The sequence below is a fragment of the Zootoca vivipara genome, chromosome 1, assembly GCF_965207765.1.
Source record: "Zootoca vivipara chromosome 1, rZooViv2.hap1.1, whole genome shotgun sequence".
Lineage (NCBI taxonomy): Eukaryota > Metazoa > Chordata > Lepidosauria > Squamata > Lacertidae > Zootoca > Zootoca vivipara.
The window spans coordinates 46,665,705-46,683,087 of record NC_142582.1 but is presented as its reverse complement, the minus strand read 5'-3'; the positions used below and the strand labels follow the sequence as shown (position 1 = coordinate 46,683,087).

The following is a 17,383-nucleotide window of genomic DNA, read 5'->3' as shown; positions in this document are numbered from 1 at the left end:
AGAGAAAGATGTGACAGCTTTACATGCCTGGCTCCTGAAGGTTTTGATAGAGCTATGAAACTAGTTGCTTGGAAATGAATTCCTTATTTATGCGTAGCAATTTGCAAATGGGAGAGATAACAAACTGGGTTATTTTGTAATCTCAAAAAGAGATTAATGCAAATGGGGATTAACAAAGAAGACATATTTGATGTGCTATGGAAGGATGTATCCAAGTTACAAAGGCACCCCAGAATGTCAGTTTCCCACTTTCGAGACAGAGAGAATCATTTGTGGCATTTTACTTATGAATGAGGTTGGTAAGCAAACTTCAATGCTCAATGCTCAAATATAGGTCGCATTGGAAGTGAATGGGCCTTGCATAAATGGGATATTTTCAGAAACCCACACATTTTTCATACCAATTACAATTGCTAAATCCTCCACTCTTTTGAACACCAAAAATAAATAAATATAAAGTTCCCAATTGTCAGCTTGATTAAACTAAGCAACACAGCAAGGTATTGCCATGGCAATCCAATGTGACATTTAAGGACAAATTTATAGAAGCAAGCTATTCTGTCTATTTTCTTATCTGTAAAATAATCACATTGAAATATAATCCTGTCAACTCCAGCAGTATAATACACCTGAAGCCCCACTTTCCATAAAGGCTTGATGGAATGAAATCTTGGATTGTGGCCCAGATTATATAAAAAAAGCAGCAGCTGCTTGGGCATCTTAAATTGGGGCTAGAAATAGGTTTAATACAGAAAGCAGGTCTATGTTAACCCTGGAATAGAAAACAGAAGAAAACAAATGGGGCCTGCAACAAAATGATGCAATGTGGAGCGCTGGAACTCTGCCCACTTCCCAGACACTCCATTCCATTCTCCCTTCCCTCTAGGTTTACACTTCCAGCTTTCATAGACAATAGTATGTTCTGTCCTTATTGGGTTGGATTGAGGTGTCCCCCATGGTTTCTGCCTCTCTCCCCGGAAGATTTTGCTTCTGAAAGCCTCCAGCTTCTTCCGAGGTTTCCGATGCCTTTCTCTCATATGTCAGCTTTGTCATTTTGGTTACCCGAGTATCAATAGTTGTAGAACTGAGATCACTATTGTAGAAGTATGTGAACAGGGAACATATTCAACCAAAAGGTGAAAAGTAAGTGGAACAAGACAGCTTGTCCATGTGCTGCGTCTATGTATGAGGCATTGTTGGACGAAAGGAGGAAACTGTATTTTTGACTGACAGTCTCCATACTATAAAAATAGGTCATTTTTAAAAATTATTTAGGATATGCATTTGGATCTGCCTGTGGAGCAAAGGAAGCATTGTAGGAGAAGGGGGCACTGACTTGGTTACCTACCTATAAATCCTGTTGGAAGCCGAACAGTCTGGCATTTTTCTCTGAAACTTCAATAGATTGATGAGTTCTGATATAGATGATGTGTTAGGACAGACATCCCCAAACTTCGGCCCTCCAGATGTTTTGGACTACAATTCCCATCATCCCTGACCACTGGTCCTCTTAGCTAGGGATCATGGGAGTTGTAGGCCAAAACATCTGGAGGGCCGCAGTTTGGGGATGCCTGTGTTAGGATGGCAACTCCTGCTTGTAAACTCATTTCAGTCCTGGTTTGAAATTAAAATAGGTCTCAACAGTCTTACCTACATTTGATGAACTTTGATGAAAAATCCATAACTTTTATTTGGACCAAGTAAAAATTATGAGAAGAAACCACATCAGGCATCTGCCCACACCAGAGGAGAAGAAAGGACATTAGCTCATTAGTCCAAGGGATGTCATGTAAACCTTGTAGCTTTTAGATGTCGAACTACAACTCACATCAGCCCTAGCCAACAAGATTATGGGTGTGTATTTGAGGAAGGATTCAGGCATGTCAAACTTGCGGCCCTCCAGATGTTTTGGACTACAATTCCCATCTTCCCCAACCACTGGTCCTGCTAGCTAGGGATCATGGGAGTTGTAGGCCAAAACATCTGCAGGGCCGCAAGTTTGACATGCCTGGATTATCTAGTATTACATGCAGTTACAGTGGCTCTCTCATTGCCATCTTGGCTGTGAGTCCTGGAAGACCTGCTCCTTGCCTTTCTACCTGGCCTGGGAGGGTATGTCCCCGACTAATTGCAGCTCCAAAAGCTGAGGTTGCTGGAGAGGTAACCATATTCACTGTCTCTTACTGCCGACCTAGGTTAGCGAGCCTGAGCTTCCACAGCTGCTGCCGGCCATAAGCCACCACTGGCACGATTGGAAGCAGCAGCAATGTTCTGTGCTTATGATAATGTTTTATTCTCTTGCTAATTATCCTGTTTTAAATGTGCATTTTATATTTGACTTCCTTTAGTAATGTTTTCTTTTGAAGTGTTTTTTTTAACTTCTCTGCGTTAGATGTGCATTCTGTAGTTGACCTCCATTATAACGGTTCATTCTGAAAACTTTAAGATAATATTTTGGTTTCCTGTTAATTATGTTGCTTTGAATGTATACTTTATATTTGACTTTCTTCAGTAACGCTTTATTCTGGACAGTTTTATTTGATATTTTAATGCAGACTGTAAACTGCATGCATTTTCTCCCCTTAAAAATATAAGGTGGCATAGAAATTAAATGAATAATAATAGTAGTAATTGCCAATACTGTAAATGGAATCCCTGATCCAGACCTTGTGCAGAGGAGAAATGAAAGTGCTCTGCACCACAATAAAGAGTTTCAAAGCTTTGGTGTCTAGATCCCGAGGCCTCGCCCAAACCAGAAAAGGGAGATCCCCTGGCTGCAAGGCTGCTTAAAAAGGGTAAGCCACGCCCCCCCGACAACCGGATTGGGTGGCTGGGGACCATGACGTGGCCAGGATCTCCCCGATGATGTGGAGCTTAGCCCCACCCCCTGCTGAGCGCAGAGGCCACGTGGAGTGGAGCGGCCTTACTGGAAACAGTCTTAAACTAGTTACAAATAAATGCTACAAAATACTAAATAACTCATTGCTCTTAAACAAGCAATCAATGCAGTCCAATCTTTTAAGTTCTTAATACAGTTCAATAACTTTCATCTCACTGATCTCAGAGAGAGATCCTGTACAGGCAACTTGCTTGTATCCTGACTGCAGAGCTTCAATGACCAACTAAGACGCTGAGTTCTCAGGTTTCATCTCAGGCGAGAGAGATCTCTGCTTTGGTTTCCAGGATGAATCATGAATTAACCTGAATGGAAACACCCACCCTTTTCTTTATCACATTTAGCTAGAGATAAACTTCTCTTGCCTAATGCAAACCTCTCTGCTTGGCATTTTAGATGCAATGAATTCAAGCATTGTGTTTTATGCATATTAAATTTATATCTTTAACACTCTTTATTTAAATTTAGCAAAAAAAAAGGTCTCTGATACAGCTTATATTATTTATGCCCTGTTAGTTAGCAAACAAAAGCCACATTGAATGTAAACTCCATACATTTAGGTACTGGCAATGCTTTTGCCATAATATCTGCAAGCATTTTTGTCATTGGACAATACTGAATTTTTATCGCTCCTTGAACAAGCGGAGCCTTTACGATAGCTACTTTATATCTTTTATTGTTTATTTGTAACACATTGCTCTTAAACAGCAAAAAAATGTGTTACAAATAAAATACCAAGTAACACATTGTAACTGTTTCCAGTATAGGTTTGAAACCCATTCTTGTGGTTGGAGAGCAAATTCATTTCTGATCCACAGAATCAAGGTACAGATCAAGGATTCTGCTTGCAGTAACTCTTAACAACTGGTTGGTCAAAATTAGCATTAAACCACAAAATCTAATTGGGTATTTAGTTGGGGGGGGGGGGTAGGTTAAATTTGCTTAGCTAACTTTTGCGCAGAGCTCCAGTGGCTGAGGGAGCAATTTGGGTGCAATCTATCCCCATTTCTAAAACACTGTAGTTCATCCATATATTGCCATTTCAAATTGACTGCTTGTGGTGCATGTAGCAAGTTTACCCATTTAAGGAATGTGTATCTCATAGATGCATTTATTTGTCTAATCATTGTAAATTGTTTGCTAAGAACAAATTAATGATGCATTCCTTCTCTCCCTGTAAAAATTACTTTACAGTCTGTGCTCTGTAACATTTCCTCAATATAATTCATTTGTAAATGGTCATTTGTTCAACAGAGCTCAAAATAATATGCGACTGGAGAGAAATATTCCCCACTGTATATATATTTAAAATTTATCAAGTATAAACTCCTGCCATATAATCCAATCTTAAATAAAGTAACTCATGATTATATTTGAAATATAGTCATACAGCAAGTGTTATACTGAGCTTTCCCAAGATCCATGCTCAGTTATGAAGCTCACTGGTAGCCTTCAACCTTCACTGTCTTCCATATAGTGAAGACTTGTGAGTATAAAATAGGATTTCCATGTGTTCCACTCAAGTCTCACTGGTTAATGGTTAGACTATGTTTGAATATACATACATACATACATACATACATACATACATACATACATACATACACATTTCTCCTCTGGCATGCATGACTGCAATGGCAGCTCATGCTTTCATTCTTGATAAAATGAATCTTATTCTGTTCTCTGAACCTGATAAACTGTGGTTCAACTTAATTGTGGTTTGTTTGAAATAAGCCATATTCAAACCATGGTATATGGAGCAGGCTTCTTTCAACAAACCATAGTGAGTTTAGGATTCAAATGTATCAATAAACTCACTATGGTTAATCAAAACTGTAAAGGAAGGCTTCTAAACACCTTCTCGTGATAAGCACAGGGCATGAGAGAGGGGGAGAGCTTGGAAGAGACTAGACTGAATCTCATTGTGATAACCCATTGCTAATTGTGACATCTTAATACAGCCATAAGATACAGTGGGACCTTGACTTACGAGCTCCTCGACATCCGACGTTTTCGACCTACGAGTGAGAAAAGTGGCCGCATGCTTACGATTTTCTCGACATCCGAATGGAAAACGGCTAGATTTTTAGCTTGGAAAACGACTTACGAGTTTTTAGATGCACTTTACGAATTTTTCCATTTCCAATGCATTCCTGTGGGAAACCGCTTTTCCTATGGGAAACTCTACTTACGAAGTTTTCAACCTACGAGTGTGCATTCGGAACGGATTAAATTCGTAAGTCGAGGTCCCACTGTACATGTATGTGATATACCAGTGACACAGTATTTGCTGGATCTGTGACCACTGGTTATCAAAATATGGTTACAATAACTTAGCTATTGGCTGGAAGTGGCACTTTTCAGGCTGTACTTAAAGATTAAGCTCTTGTCTTGAAAGTCGAAACATTAGCACTTTAAATCACTTGCACCATCACCTCCTCATATGTAGGTCCTAATGATGCCTAATGTATGAAGGAAACAACTAGGTTCCTAAAATGTGTCAATGGTCTCTCAATGAGCAATCCAGCTGCCATTAGACATATGATGCATGAGGCAGCGATGATAGGTAGGGAGCAGTTCTGCAGTTTCAAGGCCACTACACACAGACAAATGTCCTCTTTATAATGAGGCAATCTGCATTAGCAAGTGATCCACTTCCATTATGTGGGATTGCAAAAATGCTGCCTGCCACAAGCATAGAAATCTACAGCTGGAAACATGTGAATGATTGAACCAGTGCATTTGTCTGTGCAATCTGTATCTCTGGGAACAACTGGCAGGGTTATGTTTAGGATTGGATGTGGTCTCTGCCTGTGTGAACAAGCCTCAGTCATGATGGGGTAACTGCCACAGAGATAGCTCTGTGTGTGAGCGAGTGATTCTATAGGAAAAGAGTTGCAATCCTACATGGTTTCCTTTACGTAACATAGCATTCTAAATACTGGAAAACACTCTTAAAAGCCAAAACCTGATATATGACACAAGGAAATTAGAAGTTTTGAAATGAAGGTGGCAACCAATCTTTTACACAAGTGTCTCTGTAATGTGCACATCAAAGAGGAATCCCTGCATAGCATATGCAGGTAAAATAACATGCTGAATAATTCAGTACTTAAAACGCTGAATAAAATCATTTACTGATTCAAGCACTAAGTCCAAAGCTTTCTGTCTCCCAATCAATTGTCAGCAAGTCCTTGCACAGCCGACATCCATATTGAAAATATAATTATAAGCCTAGCGTACTGTATACAACAACAAATACAAATAGGTTTGGAAAATTGGTTTTAAATGTCTAATCTTTTTATCTTACACCCCAGCCCAGCTGCAGAATTTACTAACATTACAAATGCAAGCTGAATGAATAGTACATATAAAGACTTATTTGAATATAACTTGCATATGACCAGCATGGTTTTCTCACTACTACTAAGTGGGGTGAAAGTTTGGTGCATACATTACAATTTGGCTCATCACTGATATTTACAAAAGCCAAACTCCATGGTTCTGTCACATTGTTTGTCTGTCCATGTCTGCATGTGTTGTTTCTGATATTCAATGGGACCACAGCACATGGGAAAGGGGAGTTTAATCCTTCTCTTTCCAGCTGCAATCTCCACAAAGATATCCCCACAACACAGTAATTTCCTTAGGAAAAAAAGTTCTTATTGGCAGCAATAGGATGTTTTTGACTCTACGAGCAATTTCTATGGCAGGGAGTGATCATATGGAGTCATGGCTGCAGAGGGGAATGACAACCCCCCCGCTCCTCATGTGTTAAGAGCCCAGTAAAAAAATAGACCGCTCACACTCAGAATTATTTTAAAGAGTCTTCTAATGATGATGATGATGATGCATGCTACTGTATGTATTTAACATATCATGTAGGTAGAGGCCCTGAGTTCTCTATCTAGGCTGCAGTGCCATCCTTCCTGAGCATGTCAGCTGACCTCTAGTCAATCTCTGTCCATCAGGTCTTATAAAGCTTGGCCACAGAGTTAGCTCTGCAGGATGAGAGACTTGTCTTAGGGTGCAACCTACCGGTAATTATCTCTTCCCAACTTTGACTGTTGCTCTGGAGCTTGACCTCATCTTGATTTAGATCACATCCCTGCTTCTGACATATGCAAACTATCAACCAGCCTCTCCCATTGTCCTTGGATTCCTCCTGCAATATGCCTCAACAACATTATGGGAATGCACTTCCATTCATGCATATATATTTTTTTAATTTCCTTTAGTAAACATTATTTAATTAAATTCTTCTACCCTCAGTAAATTTATAGGAATCATTACACTCAAGTGTGTAAGGGCCATGGGACAAATTCTTAATTTTGTTTGCAGTTGAGCTCAGGTCAAGCTTAAACACATTGTCCCAAACTTTTGACTCTCCTGTGCCCAATACCTGCTTCTTCAAAATTCCCTTGTACTTTTAACCTTCCTGTGAACTTTTGATCCCCTCTAAAGGAAAATCAATCATTTTAACTCCCTGATTCTAACAGAAACTAAATACAAAATGGCTGGAAGTCTTATTGCATCACACCATCTAACATCAGGGAAAGAATTCTAGAAGAGTCTTGAATGGCAAATCTTTGTTTGAATGGCAAATCTTTGTTTCCACTGGTCCTTTTAGCTAGTGATCATGGGAGTTGTAGGTCAAAACATCTGGAGGTCCACAGTGTGGGGGTGCCTGGTTTAATCTGTTCCAACTGGGAGAATATGGAATACATGAAATCAATGTATGAAATCGATGTGTGGGAGAGGGGTGCTAGGCTTGATGACCTTGAGCTATTTGAAGGCCTTAGTATTCTATAATTGTGTTGCCCACAAGAAACTTATTTTACCATTGTCAGCATTAGCAGAACTGCCGTTATCTGCAAGCCATCTATTCCCATGGTGAACAGTAATAGAAATAAGGAATCACACAGTGTTACAGAATTACTTGAAAGTGTAACTTTGCCTGACCTCCTTCCAGCTTTTTTTTAAACAAAAAACAAAGCCATGTATAGTATTTTATGACCCTTTTTGTGATAAAAATTTCATTATTCACCTGATAGCATCTAAACTGCTCAGATTACAGCATCTCCCAGCAATTGCAGTTGTAACTAGATACTTTCAGGAACGTTGATCGGTAAAGAAATGCTTAAGGGCTATGCAATAGTACTGGGAACAGAGTTGAAGACATTGCCTGAGAAGAGCCAGGGTGGTGTACAATAGAAGACAATAGAAGACATGCCAATCATTCACCCTCTTGTCTTATTTTTTTACCACTTATTTCTAATGTACCACATATGTTTGTTGTGAGCAAACCTAAAACCTAAACCTTAAAAAAGGGAAGAATTGAACATAGTGCTGAACAGATTGCGCCTTCAGGGCAAACATTTCTACTTGCCTGATGAAATTATCTCTCCCTTTCCCCTCCTGTGCACAGTTCTGGGGGTTATCCCAACCCCCTGAACAAATTTTGGGGCTGTGCAGGATGTATGGGGAGAAGGAAGGGGGGATACCCTTGAGATCATAGAGGTCAGTGTACAGGCTTTCACTAGCAAGACTGGTTAGCTGAATCTGGCGCAATCAGCTGCTAATAAGGTAAAAATACATGTATTCTACCTATCAGGGAATTGCATAAATCAAACACCGATTTCTCCTTGGACCTTATTAGGATCATCCAGCTGACCTGTTTGATTATAGGGCCACTGGAATAGACACCTGGAATATTTTCAAATGACGCTACTGTGCAACCGAAGCTACCATACCACATGATCAGTGGATTGGATTCAGGGTGGCATAAGCAGAATTGTGAGATTGCAGCAGTTCCAAAATTTTTTACATGCCGGTACCTCTCTCCAATTTTGGCCAATTTTCCTTTCTACTATAGCTCCACTATAGCTCCACACTAATTCTTAAGCCTTTTGTGAGGTTTCCTCAATCCTCAGGAAAGGCGTTCTCTCATCCCATCTTGATGTAAGAACATCCAGTGTCATAACCTTCATATATTTAGAACCCCTTCCCTTGTGTTCATCTTGATACATTAAAGCAGCAGCACTGGAGGATGAAGATTTGAATTCAGAAAGGTAGAGTTCATGTGCAACTTCTACTTTGTCCATGGAAAATGAACATAATATGAAATTCCATCTCCATTTTGAAACTCCAGAGTCTCAAACTATCCTGAGGGGTCACAATGATTTATTTGGCATATTTTATTCACTGCAGTGACTGGCAAGCCTTCTTGATTGTGAGAGGGTACCAGTCCATTGTTTATAACTGCTGCTATGCTTGCTAACCGTACTAAGAAATGATGTTCAAATATGTCATCAATCAAAATATAACTCAGTGGGTAGGTCAGATTTTGGGATGATTGTGTTAATTTTCCTGATTGCTAATTTTTTCCTGATTAGTAAGTACTTCTGTTCCAATTTTCAATGTTCCACTTACATTGCTTTACCTGTTGTATGGAACTGTGTCTTTTTAGTTGATACACTGCCATTTCATGCTGAATTTTATATGGTGGGAAAGAAAAGTATGCTGGGCATGAAAACTATGGGGAAAGCACAATTCCCCATGTTCTTTTGCGTAGAGGAAAGTCCACTCAGAATACTGTGGGGTTTTCAGGAAAACTGGTCACCCAGGAAGGTTGCAAAGTACAGAAACATTATTATTATTTTATTGAAATAAAGGACACTCACAATCAGCCCTTGGCTACCTTGAAAGTAAGGTAAACACACACACACACACACACACACACACACACACACACAGAGAGAGAGAGAGAGAGAGAGAGAGAGAGAGAGAGGGAGGAGAGAGAGAGAGAGAAATTTTTGCACCCACCAATGAGAATTACACTGAAATTTCCTCTCCCTTTTGATAATCCTCATATGCAATTTATTTTCTCATCAACTGATAGGAAATGGAAAGTAAAAAATACAGGATACTATATTGACATACCTAATAATGATAAAACATGTTGAATGGAAACTTGCTGTTCACTTATCTGATCATCCTTAATTGTCATTTGAAATTAGCTTGCCCTCAAAATGCACTTTGTGGGTATCTGAATAAATAACAACCCAATATAATTTGTGTCATGATAACTAGGGAGAGGACTTCATTGGTTGTGATGGCCCACATTTGAACCACCTTCCCCGGTGCCTCCTCATAATGTATTTTTTTGTACCAGATTAAAACCATTTTACTTCCCACAGTATTTTAATTTTATCTGAGTTTTGTGGGGTTTGCAGGTTTACAACCACACTATTGCTTTTCCTACCAGTCATATTTATTTCACTGATTGAATAGTATGTGTTTCTATTATTTTATCATGCAGGTATCTGCTAGTTTATCAGCTATCCTAGGAATAACTGTATTATCATTATATACAGCATTTTTTAAATTTGTTAGTCACTTTTTTTTCTTGCCAAGGCAACTCAAAGCAATTTACAACCAAAACAAACAAACAAACAAACCACCCCACATTAAAACAGAGGGGGGAAATACATTGAAAACATCCTAAAGGGCCACAGATAAAGCCCAAAGGCCTGGTTAAAGAGGAAAGTTTTCGACTGGCACCTAAATATATATAATGATGGTGAACATATAAATTCTGGAATAAATGAATAAAATAGGGTGAGATCCAATGGCCAAGCATCCACTCTGCACACAGATTTTGGAGGGCAGGGCAGAGGAAAACCAAACGTCCCATTGCACAAGCAGATTTACATTGTGCAAGTGGGTGGACATCTCTGTATGTAACCCATAATACATACAGAAAGAGTTGACTTAGCCCATAGTCATCAGTTAACATTAATTAATCCCAATGGAACTCATGCTGATTCATCTTTCATGTTATTATGAGTTAAATTATAAGATGAACTCATTCTTGGGAAAGAGATAGCTTGACAAACTAAATTTCAATTGTGAGCCCTATGAGGATAGTGTTGGGTGAAACTATAGCAATACTTAGCATCAATTTCTTGAGTGTTGAGAGCATTTCATATACCTTAAGTAATCCTTTCAACAGCACTGTAATGTATGCTGGCATTATTATGTCCACATTAAAACCACCACACCTTAGAATACTGGTGGCTTGCATAAAGCCATTGAGGAAATTTATGCAAGATTTGTGATTTGAATGAGATGCATTCCTGTCTACCACTCATATGCACAATACCACACAAGCTCTCACCCTTATCCCACTAGAAATGGTAGGCTATATATATAATGAATGACTCAAACTAAATCAGAACTTAGCATGGCACACATAAACATGCTGGTCTACATATAGCAATAATTCACACACAAAAATCCACATATTATTATTGCATACAATTACTATGCAACTTTTTCATGTGAACAAAGAATGGCCTGTGGAAATCACTAATACCCAACAGTAAAAAATATGGATGAGGAACCGGAGTGTGAAGTGGAATGATGAAGGATGCCACAACTGCTATTATTTCACCAAAAAATAATCCATGAGATTTACCAAACAATATGTTCCACATTGAGACATGCTCTTTATTAAACATCTTGTTTTTTGGAGCCTTTGGGTATATAATACCACATGAGTTCTTTGATCCTTTCTTCATAACCATAAAACTAGCAACAGCCTTTTTAAAGATTTCAGCAATTCCACCGCAAACTCCCAACTGTATCCCTACTGAAGCTCGAAAAGATGCAATTACAGCTTTGGAGATAGAAAACATGAATTTGGGTTTAGAATGCTACATCTGTTTTCTGTGGGTTGCTGATTATACCATAGCATTGATCCAAAAGCTTCAGACCTACCCAGATGATGTCTTCTTCTCTGTACTGCTTCCAATTGCGACCTGTATCGCTGAACATTAGAGTGTAGCTTGTTGTCCAGTCTGAGCTTCCGTACCTTCCTTGAGTAGCAACACCTGTAATTTCCACTCTGTCCCCTAAATCGATCTGTAGCCATTGTTCCCTGCTAGAATCCAATGGGGACCAACCACCAGCTCCTAGAAGAGAAGAATCATAGTTCTCCTGAGTAATTCCCAAAATAAATTTGACATTAACACATATTGATAAAATGATGTTCGCCTTATACCTGAATGAGGGCCTGACATCCCACTAGAACTGGAAGAAAATATTCAGGATGTGTTATGAAAAACATGTTATCCCATGAGTCTTTAAGGTGCCATATTTTGCCTGTCATGTTGGTTTTGGATTCCTCAAACGCTCAACTCTGTGTAAGTGGCTGAGACTACCGACAATGGCACAGCTCTAACTGGTGGGAAGAAATAATAATGCTAGGGCATAGGGAACTCAGATAATAAGAGCATGGTTCTTTATGGGAGCAGCAATACTCACTGAGGCAAAACATTGTATTGAATCTACTGTAGCAGAATGCTGTTATAAATAAAGTCACACTAGGCAAGGCTTAATTGTAATCAAGATACATCAAGTTCATGAACTAATCTTGAAGGGCAGTACTCAGCTTTAGAGCAAGAAACTGCTCATAACAATAAAAGCTTCTCTAAGCATCTCCAGAATGTCTTGTGGTTCCATGCTTTCTGAGGACCACATCTATATACATGTTTCAAATCTGCTTCAGTGTTCAAGAAACAGCCCTTCAGGAACAATGGGTGTTTGGGGGAATTTTATTTTGGTACTAGGTACTGCTTTCCTTTGTTTCCTTTTGTTTCCCCTGGCTCAGTTTCTGCTGGGGAGGAAGGCGAGAGCTGGCCTAGAAATATGCTAGTTTCAACAAAAGCACTGTGTCAGTACTTTTGCGTATGAAATTACGGAGGGTTGCCCCAGATAGGAGGAAGGTGGAGGAGAGAGCGAGAGAGCCATAGTGTCATAGTGAGCCAAGGCATTCTGTCAGACAGAGAATGTGTGAGTGTGTGTGGAGAGAGAGAGAGAAAGGATGAAAAGAATGGGGAAGGGGGAGCAGGCAGAGGAAGAATGGCCTGATGTTCCCAAACCACAGCAGGGGCTAGTGGACAAAATGGGGGCAAAGAAATGAAATCAAACATATAGCAAGGAAGCTAAAGAGAAACAGTAGTAGAAATATGATGTCTGTGGGATAAGTTCCAAAAAGAAGAAAATCTGAATCCAGGTACTCACGAAATATAAGTATCTGATAGCTCAGTAGGCAGAGCACGAGACTTTTAATCTCAGGGTTGTGGGCTTCAGCTGCATGTCGGGCAAAAGCAGGGCCGTCTTAACCATACCTGGCGCCCTGGCGCCAAGATCCCTTCGACACCCCCCCTCCCGTGAGTGAGGCGGGCAGGAGGGGCGCACAGGGAGCTGAGAGGCGCAGAGGAGGCAGCCCCAGGCTCGCGCTTCCTGCACGCCTCCGGAGAGCGGCCTGAAGCCACTCAAAAACTGAGAGGTCTGGAGGAGGTGGGCCCAGGCTCCCGCTCCCCTCGTGCCTCCGGAGCTTCGCGTGGGGAGCGGGAGCCTGGGCCCACCTCTTCTGCGCCTCTCAGTTTTTGAGCGGTTTCAGGCCGCTCTCTGGAGGTGCATGGGGAGCGCGAGCCTGGGGCCGCCTTGCTGCGCCTCCCAGCTGTTCAGAGGAGGCGGTCCCAGGCTCCCGTCCCTGTGCAAAGCTCTGGAGGTGCACGGGTAGCGCGAGCCTGGGGCCGCCGTGCTGCAACTCTCAGATGTTCAGGAGGCCCCAGGCCAGAGCTCCCCACGCGCCTCTGGAGAGCGGCCTGAAGCTGCTCAACAGCTGAGACAGAGGCGCGGCAGAAGCGGCCCCAGGCTCACGCTCCCCACCCGCCTCCGGAGAGCTGCCAGAAGCTGCTCAACAGCAGAGGCGCGCGGAGGCAGACACCAGCGTTCGGCGCCCCTGATGGCCCTGGTGCCTTGCGCCACCCAGCCCGGGCCTAGGGACGGCCCTGGGCAAAAGATTCCTGCATGGTCCCCTCCAATTCTGCAGTTCTATGATTCTAGGTATTCATAGAAAATGAACATTCTGTGCAAAAATGATTTGCCAAGGAAATAAAAGGATGGAGGTGCTAAGATTTCTCTCTGAAAAGGTAGGTGCTTCGTGTTTGGTGGATGGAAGGGTACATGAGAATGCCAGGCTCTTGGCATTGTGAATTAATGGGTGATGGATTGTTGCCCTGATTAAATTAGGATGCAGGAGATGTGCAGGGATAGGACACAAGAGAATTAATCCTGATTATCCCACATCTTTGTCCAGGCAAGATGAAGACTGAGCTCTTTGGCAACACTAGATTTCAGCACTAACTATAACTTTTCTATCCTTGCTTCCCCTCCCCCAAACCACACACCTGACAGCAGGGTTTGCAGAGCAGAGGGCATTATTTACAGGTAAGATTGAGTCCCAGAACTGCTCTATCACTGCACACAGAATCCTACAAAGAAATGCATTCTCCAGACACAGAGGGGGATGGACTGTAAAGACATACAAGGCCTTTGTCAGAAGATCCAGGAGGAAGGAGAGCTCTGCTACTGATCTGCACTCCCTCAACCACCTTCTTTCTTTCCCCTCCTCCTCCTCCTCCTCCTCCTCCTCCTCCTCCTCCTCCTCCTCCTCCTCCCATTTTAGCCCCCTTCCCTCTCATCTCTTCCCATCCATCTTACTTCTGTCTCTGCAATCATTTACCAATCTGATATGTATGCACTCTACGTGTGACAGAGTTAAAGGACCTGTTGGAATAGCTCTAATTAAGAATGCTATTTTAACATGTTCAATTTGCATATTAATAATGTGTAACCTTTTGCCCAGCATTCATTCCCAGACTTGCTGCATTGCAGTTGTCCTCTATTTTGAAATATCACTCATTGTTCACTCTAGCCTGGGATGAGGTTTACAGCTAGTACTCTCCCAGGGGAGTACACTGACTGTGCACAGATATGCTTATGGAGCTGGCACCTCTGAGAGAAGAGCTAGGCAATACAAGGATCCTGGAATCTTCTCCAGCTCAGATTAAAATTCAAGGCAAAGAATATCACTCAATTTCCCAGCCCTTTTCAGCTCTCCCCAAAGCCACTTCTTTCTTCCTTTTGAGCAAGGCTTACTAGGCTGATGTAGAGCCAGAGTTGGCTATAGAAAAGAAGGAAGAAATATCACCTGTCCCTCCTTACCTGGGAGTCAGCTAGAATGGTAAAGAAAAAGTTATTTATATGTGTTGTATGTGCGATATGACATTGAACCACCAGATGGCGATGTGGAGTCCTGTTTTTCTCTACCTGCTTTCCCTGTTTAAATTTACAATGCTTTAAACTGAAACACTTCTTTACGTTTCTAGATCCAGCCCCGGTCACAGGCCAGAAAATGAGGCCCCTGTTATTCAAGGGCTATTGCAAATCTGAGCAAATCCAATGTAAGTGCACAGAGTGGAGGAAGAGAGTGAGATGGGGGTTGCCCAGTGAGTGCCCACAGTATAGGATTGGAGCTGCTTCTCTGCTAAAACACTGCAACACTCTAAGCTTTCCATCCTTCTGCTCCCGGCTAGCTGCTGCTAGCCACATACACCACAAGGCCTCATCTTTAAACTAAATACTACAGGTCTGGCAGAACAACATCAATTTCTCCTGACCAAATCCCAAGCAAAGACTACGACCTTGTTTCAGCCATGGCAAGTGAGGATCCAACTTTAGCTAGTGGCACCCAGTACAGACATTTTTGTCAGCAACATCTGATACATAAGCTTTATAGCCTTCAGCTTGCAGCAATACACAGACTGACCATCTTGCCTGGCTATACCTGCTAATTTGGCCCTTCAGGATTGTGGCTCCATGTACTGCATTGTATAAAGCAATGGTTATGAGTGCATCCTTGACACCCCCACTTGGACCTGACGGATGTCAGTCACATGGTGATTTCCTTACTCTGTTTTGAAATCAGCCCTGTTTAGGGAAGCTTTTAATGTTTAATAAATTATTGAATTTTAATATTTCTGTTGGAAGCCACGCAGAGCGGCTGGGGAGACCCAGTCAGATGTGCGGGGTATAAATAATAAATTATTATTATTATTATTATTATTATTATTATTATTATTATTATTATTTTCAACATCATCTACATTCTAAGACTACATTCTGTCATCTACATTCTAAGCAGAAGAGGAATATGACCACACATTTAAAACATAATATTCTAAAATTTCATCATATACTATCCATATGTAATGCAAGACTACTGAAGCAGCATTGCTTTTTATTTTTGAGCAGTATTGTTTCATTGTCTCAGGCTGCAATCTCAAATACACTTTCTAGTAAGCCATATTGAACTTAGTGGGTTTTACTTCTAAGCAAGCAAGTGTATGAGTGCATTGTCAATTATTTCAATGTTTTTACTTGTTCTAAGCTACCTTGGCCAGGTGCCAGCAATAAGCTGGCACAAACACATATTCACAAACCTTTTGTTTGACAGAATTAATTGGGTATGGAGGCAGGAGTACTGTATAGGTTTGCCATAGGATGCACTTTTGATCCATCCAGATCACCTACAAGAGATTCTCAGCTCTGCAGAAGCAGCCTGAATGTGAGGTGTTGTATAAGGTGCCAAAGAAGATATTTTTAATTTTGCTGAACACAATCCATGCATTTTGCACAATTATTGCAAAGAAAGCTAAAGACAGGTTTGTAACTGTAATAAAGCCTCCTCTCCACCTCTCCTCATTATTTCATTCTCATGTTTCCTTTCTTCTTCATTTGAAATAATAATAATGTATGTGCATATTTTGGCATGTTTAGAATGTGGTGATTTCTTTCCTGCCATCTGTTCTACCATCCTCTTGTGACATCTATACTTCAGGGAGCATATGCTAGTCGTTGAGGGCCAGGAAAATGAAAGTTTATTGCTACAGCATCTGCAGTAGCACAGAGATGAAATAGGAACAGGTTAAAAACCCAGGCATAGGACTAAAGTGCACTGCAGATATATTTCAATGATATTACCCTGTTATTAATAGCAGCTCAGCCGAATATGTGGTTTTATTACATCTGTTTAGATTTCCCACCACTGCTGTCAGAAATATCCACACTGTCCCAGCATTCATAATAAAATTGAAAGAATAGGGTAGTGAATGGTTGTTGTTTTTTCTAATTCAACAATTTACAAAATAAAGCCATTGGTGTCTCGTCTTTCCACCCTTCCATTTGCCCATAATTCACTGACATTCCTGGGAAAGATGTATACTGTCACAAAGAGGAATTAAATTCCACTCAACAAGTGTGCTGCTTTCTCACTGCAGGCTGGGGTAGGTGATGGAAAGGAAAAGGTCTTTTATTTGAGCTGTGAGCCAAATATGCGATATTATGTGTGACCTTATATTCTCCAAGGCAACAACATGTAGTACAAGATAGGTCAAGAGACAGACATTTTTCAACTTTTCTCAGCTTAAAGAAGAACAAACTATGTAAGACAATGATACAGATCACACAGAAAAGGAATAACATTGGTTGTATGACAATTTAAGAAGAACTCAGTGTGATTGAACTAGCTGGGGCATGTGAGAATGCATATGTCTTAGCTGCATTTGAGAAACG

At 40.9% G+C, this 17,383-nt stretch overlaps 1 protein-coding gene across 2 annotated transcripts in view; it reads right to left on the bottom strand.

Moving 5' to 3' along the window:
- Window positions 1-17,383, bottom strand: part of CNTNAP5 (contactin associated protein family member 5) — a 308,410-nt gene that overhangs the window by 219,110 nt on the left and 71,917 nt on the right. For both annotated transcript variants that reach the window (XM_088662417.1, XM_035128546.3), the window contains exon 3: window positions 11,678-11,871. In XM_088662417.1, the coding sequence (XP_088518543.1) occupies window positions 11,678-11,871 (194 nt within the window). The remainder of the gene's footprint in view (window positions 1-11,677; window positions 11,872-17,383) is intronic.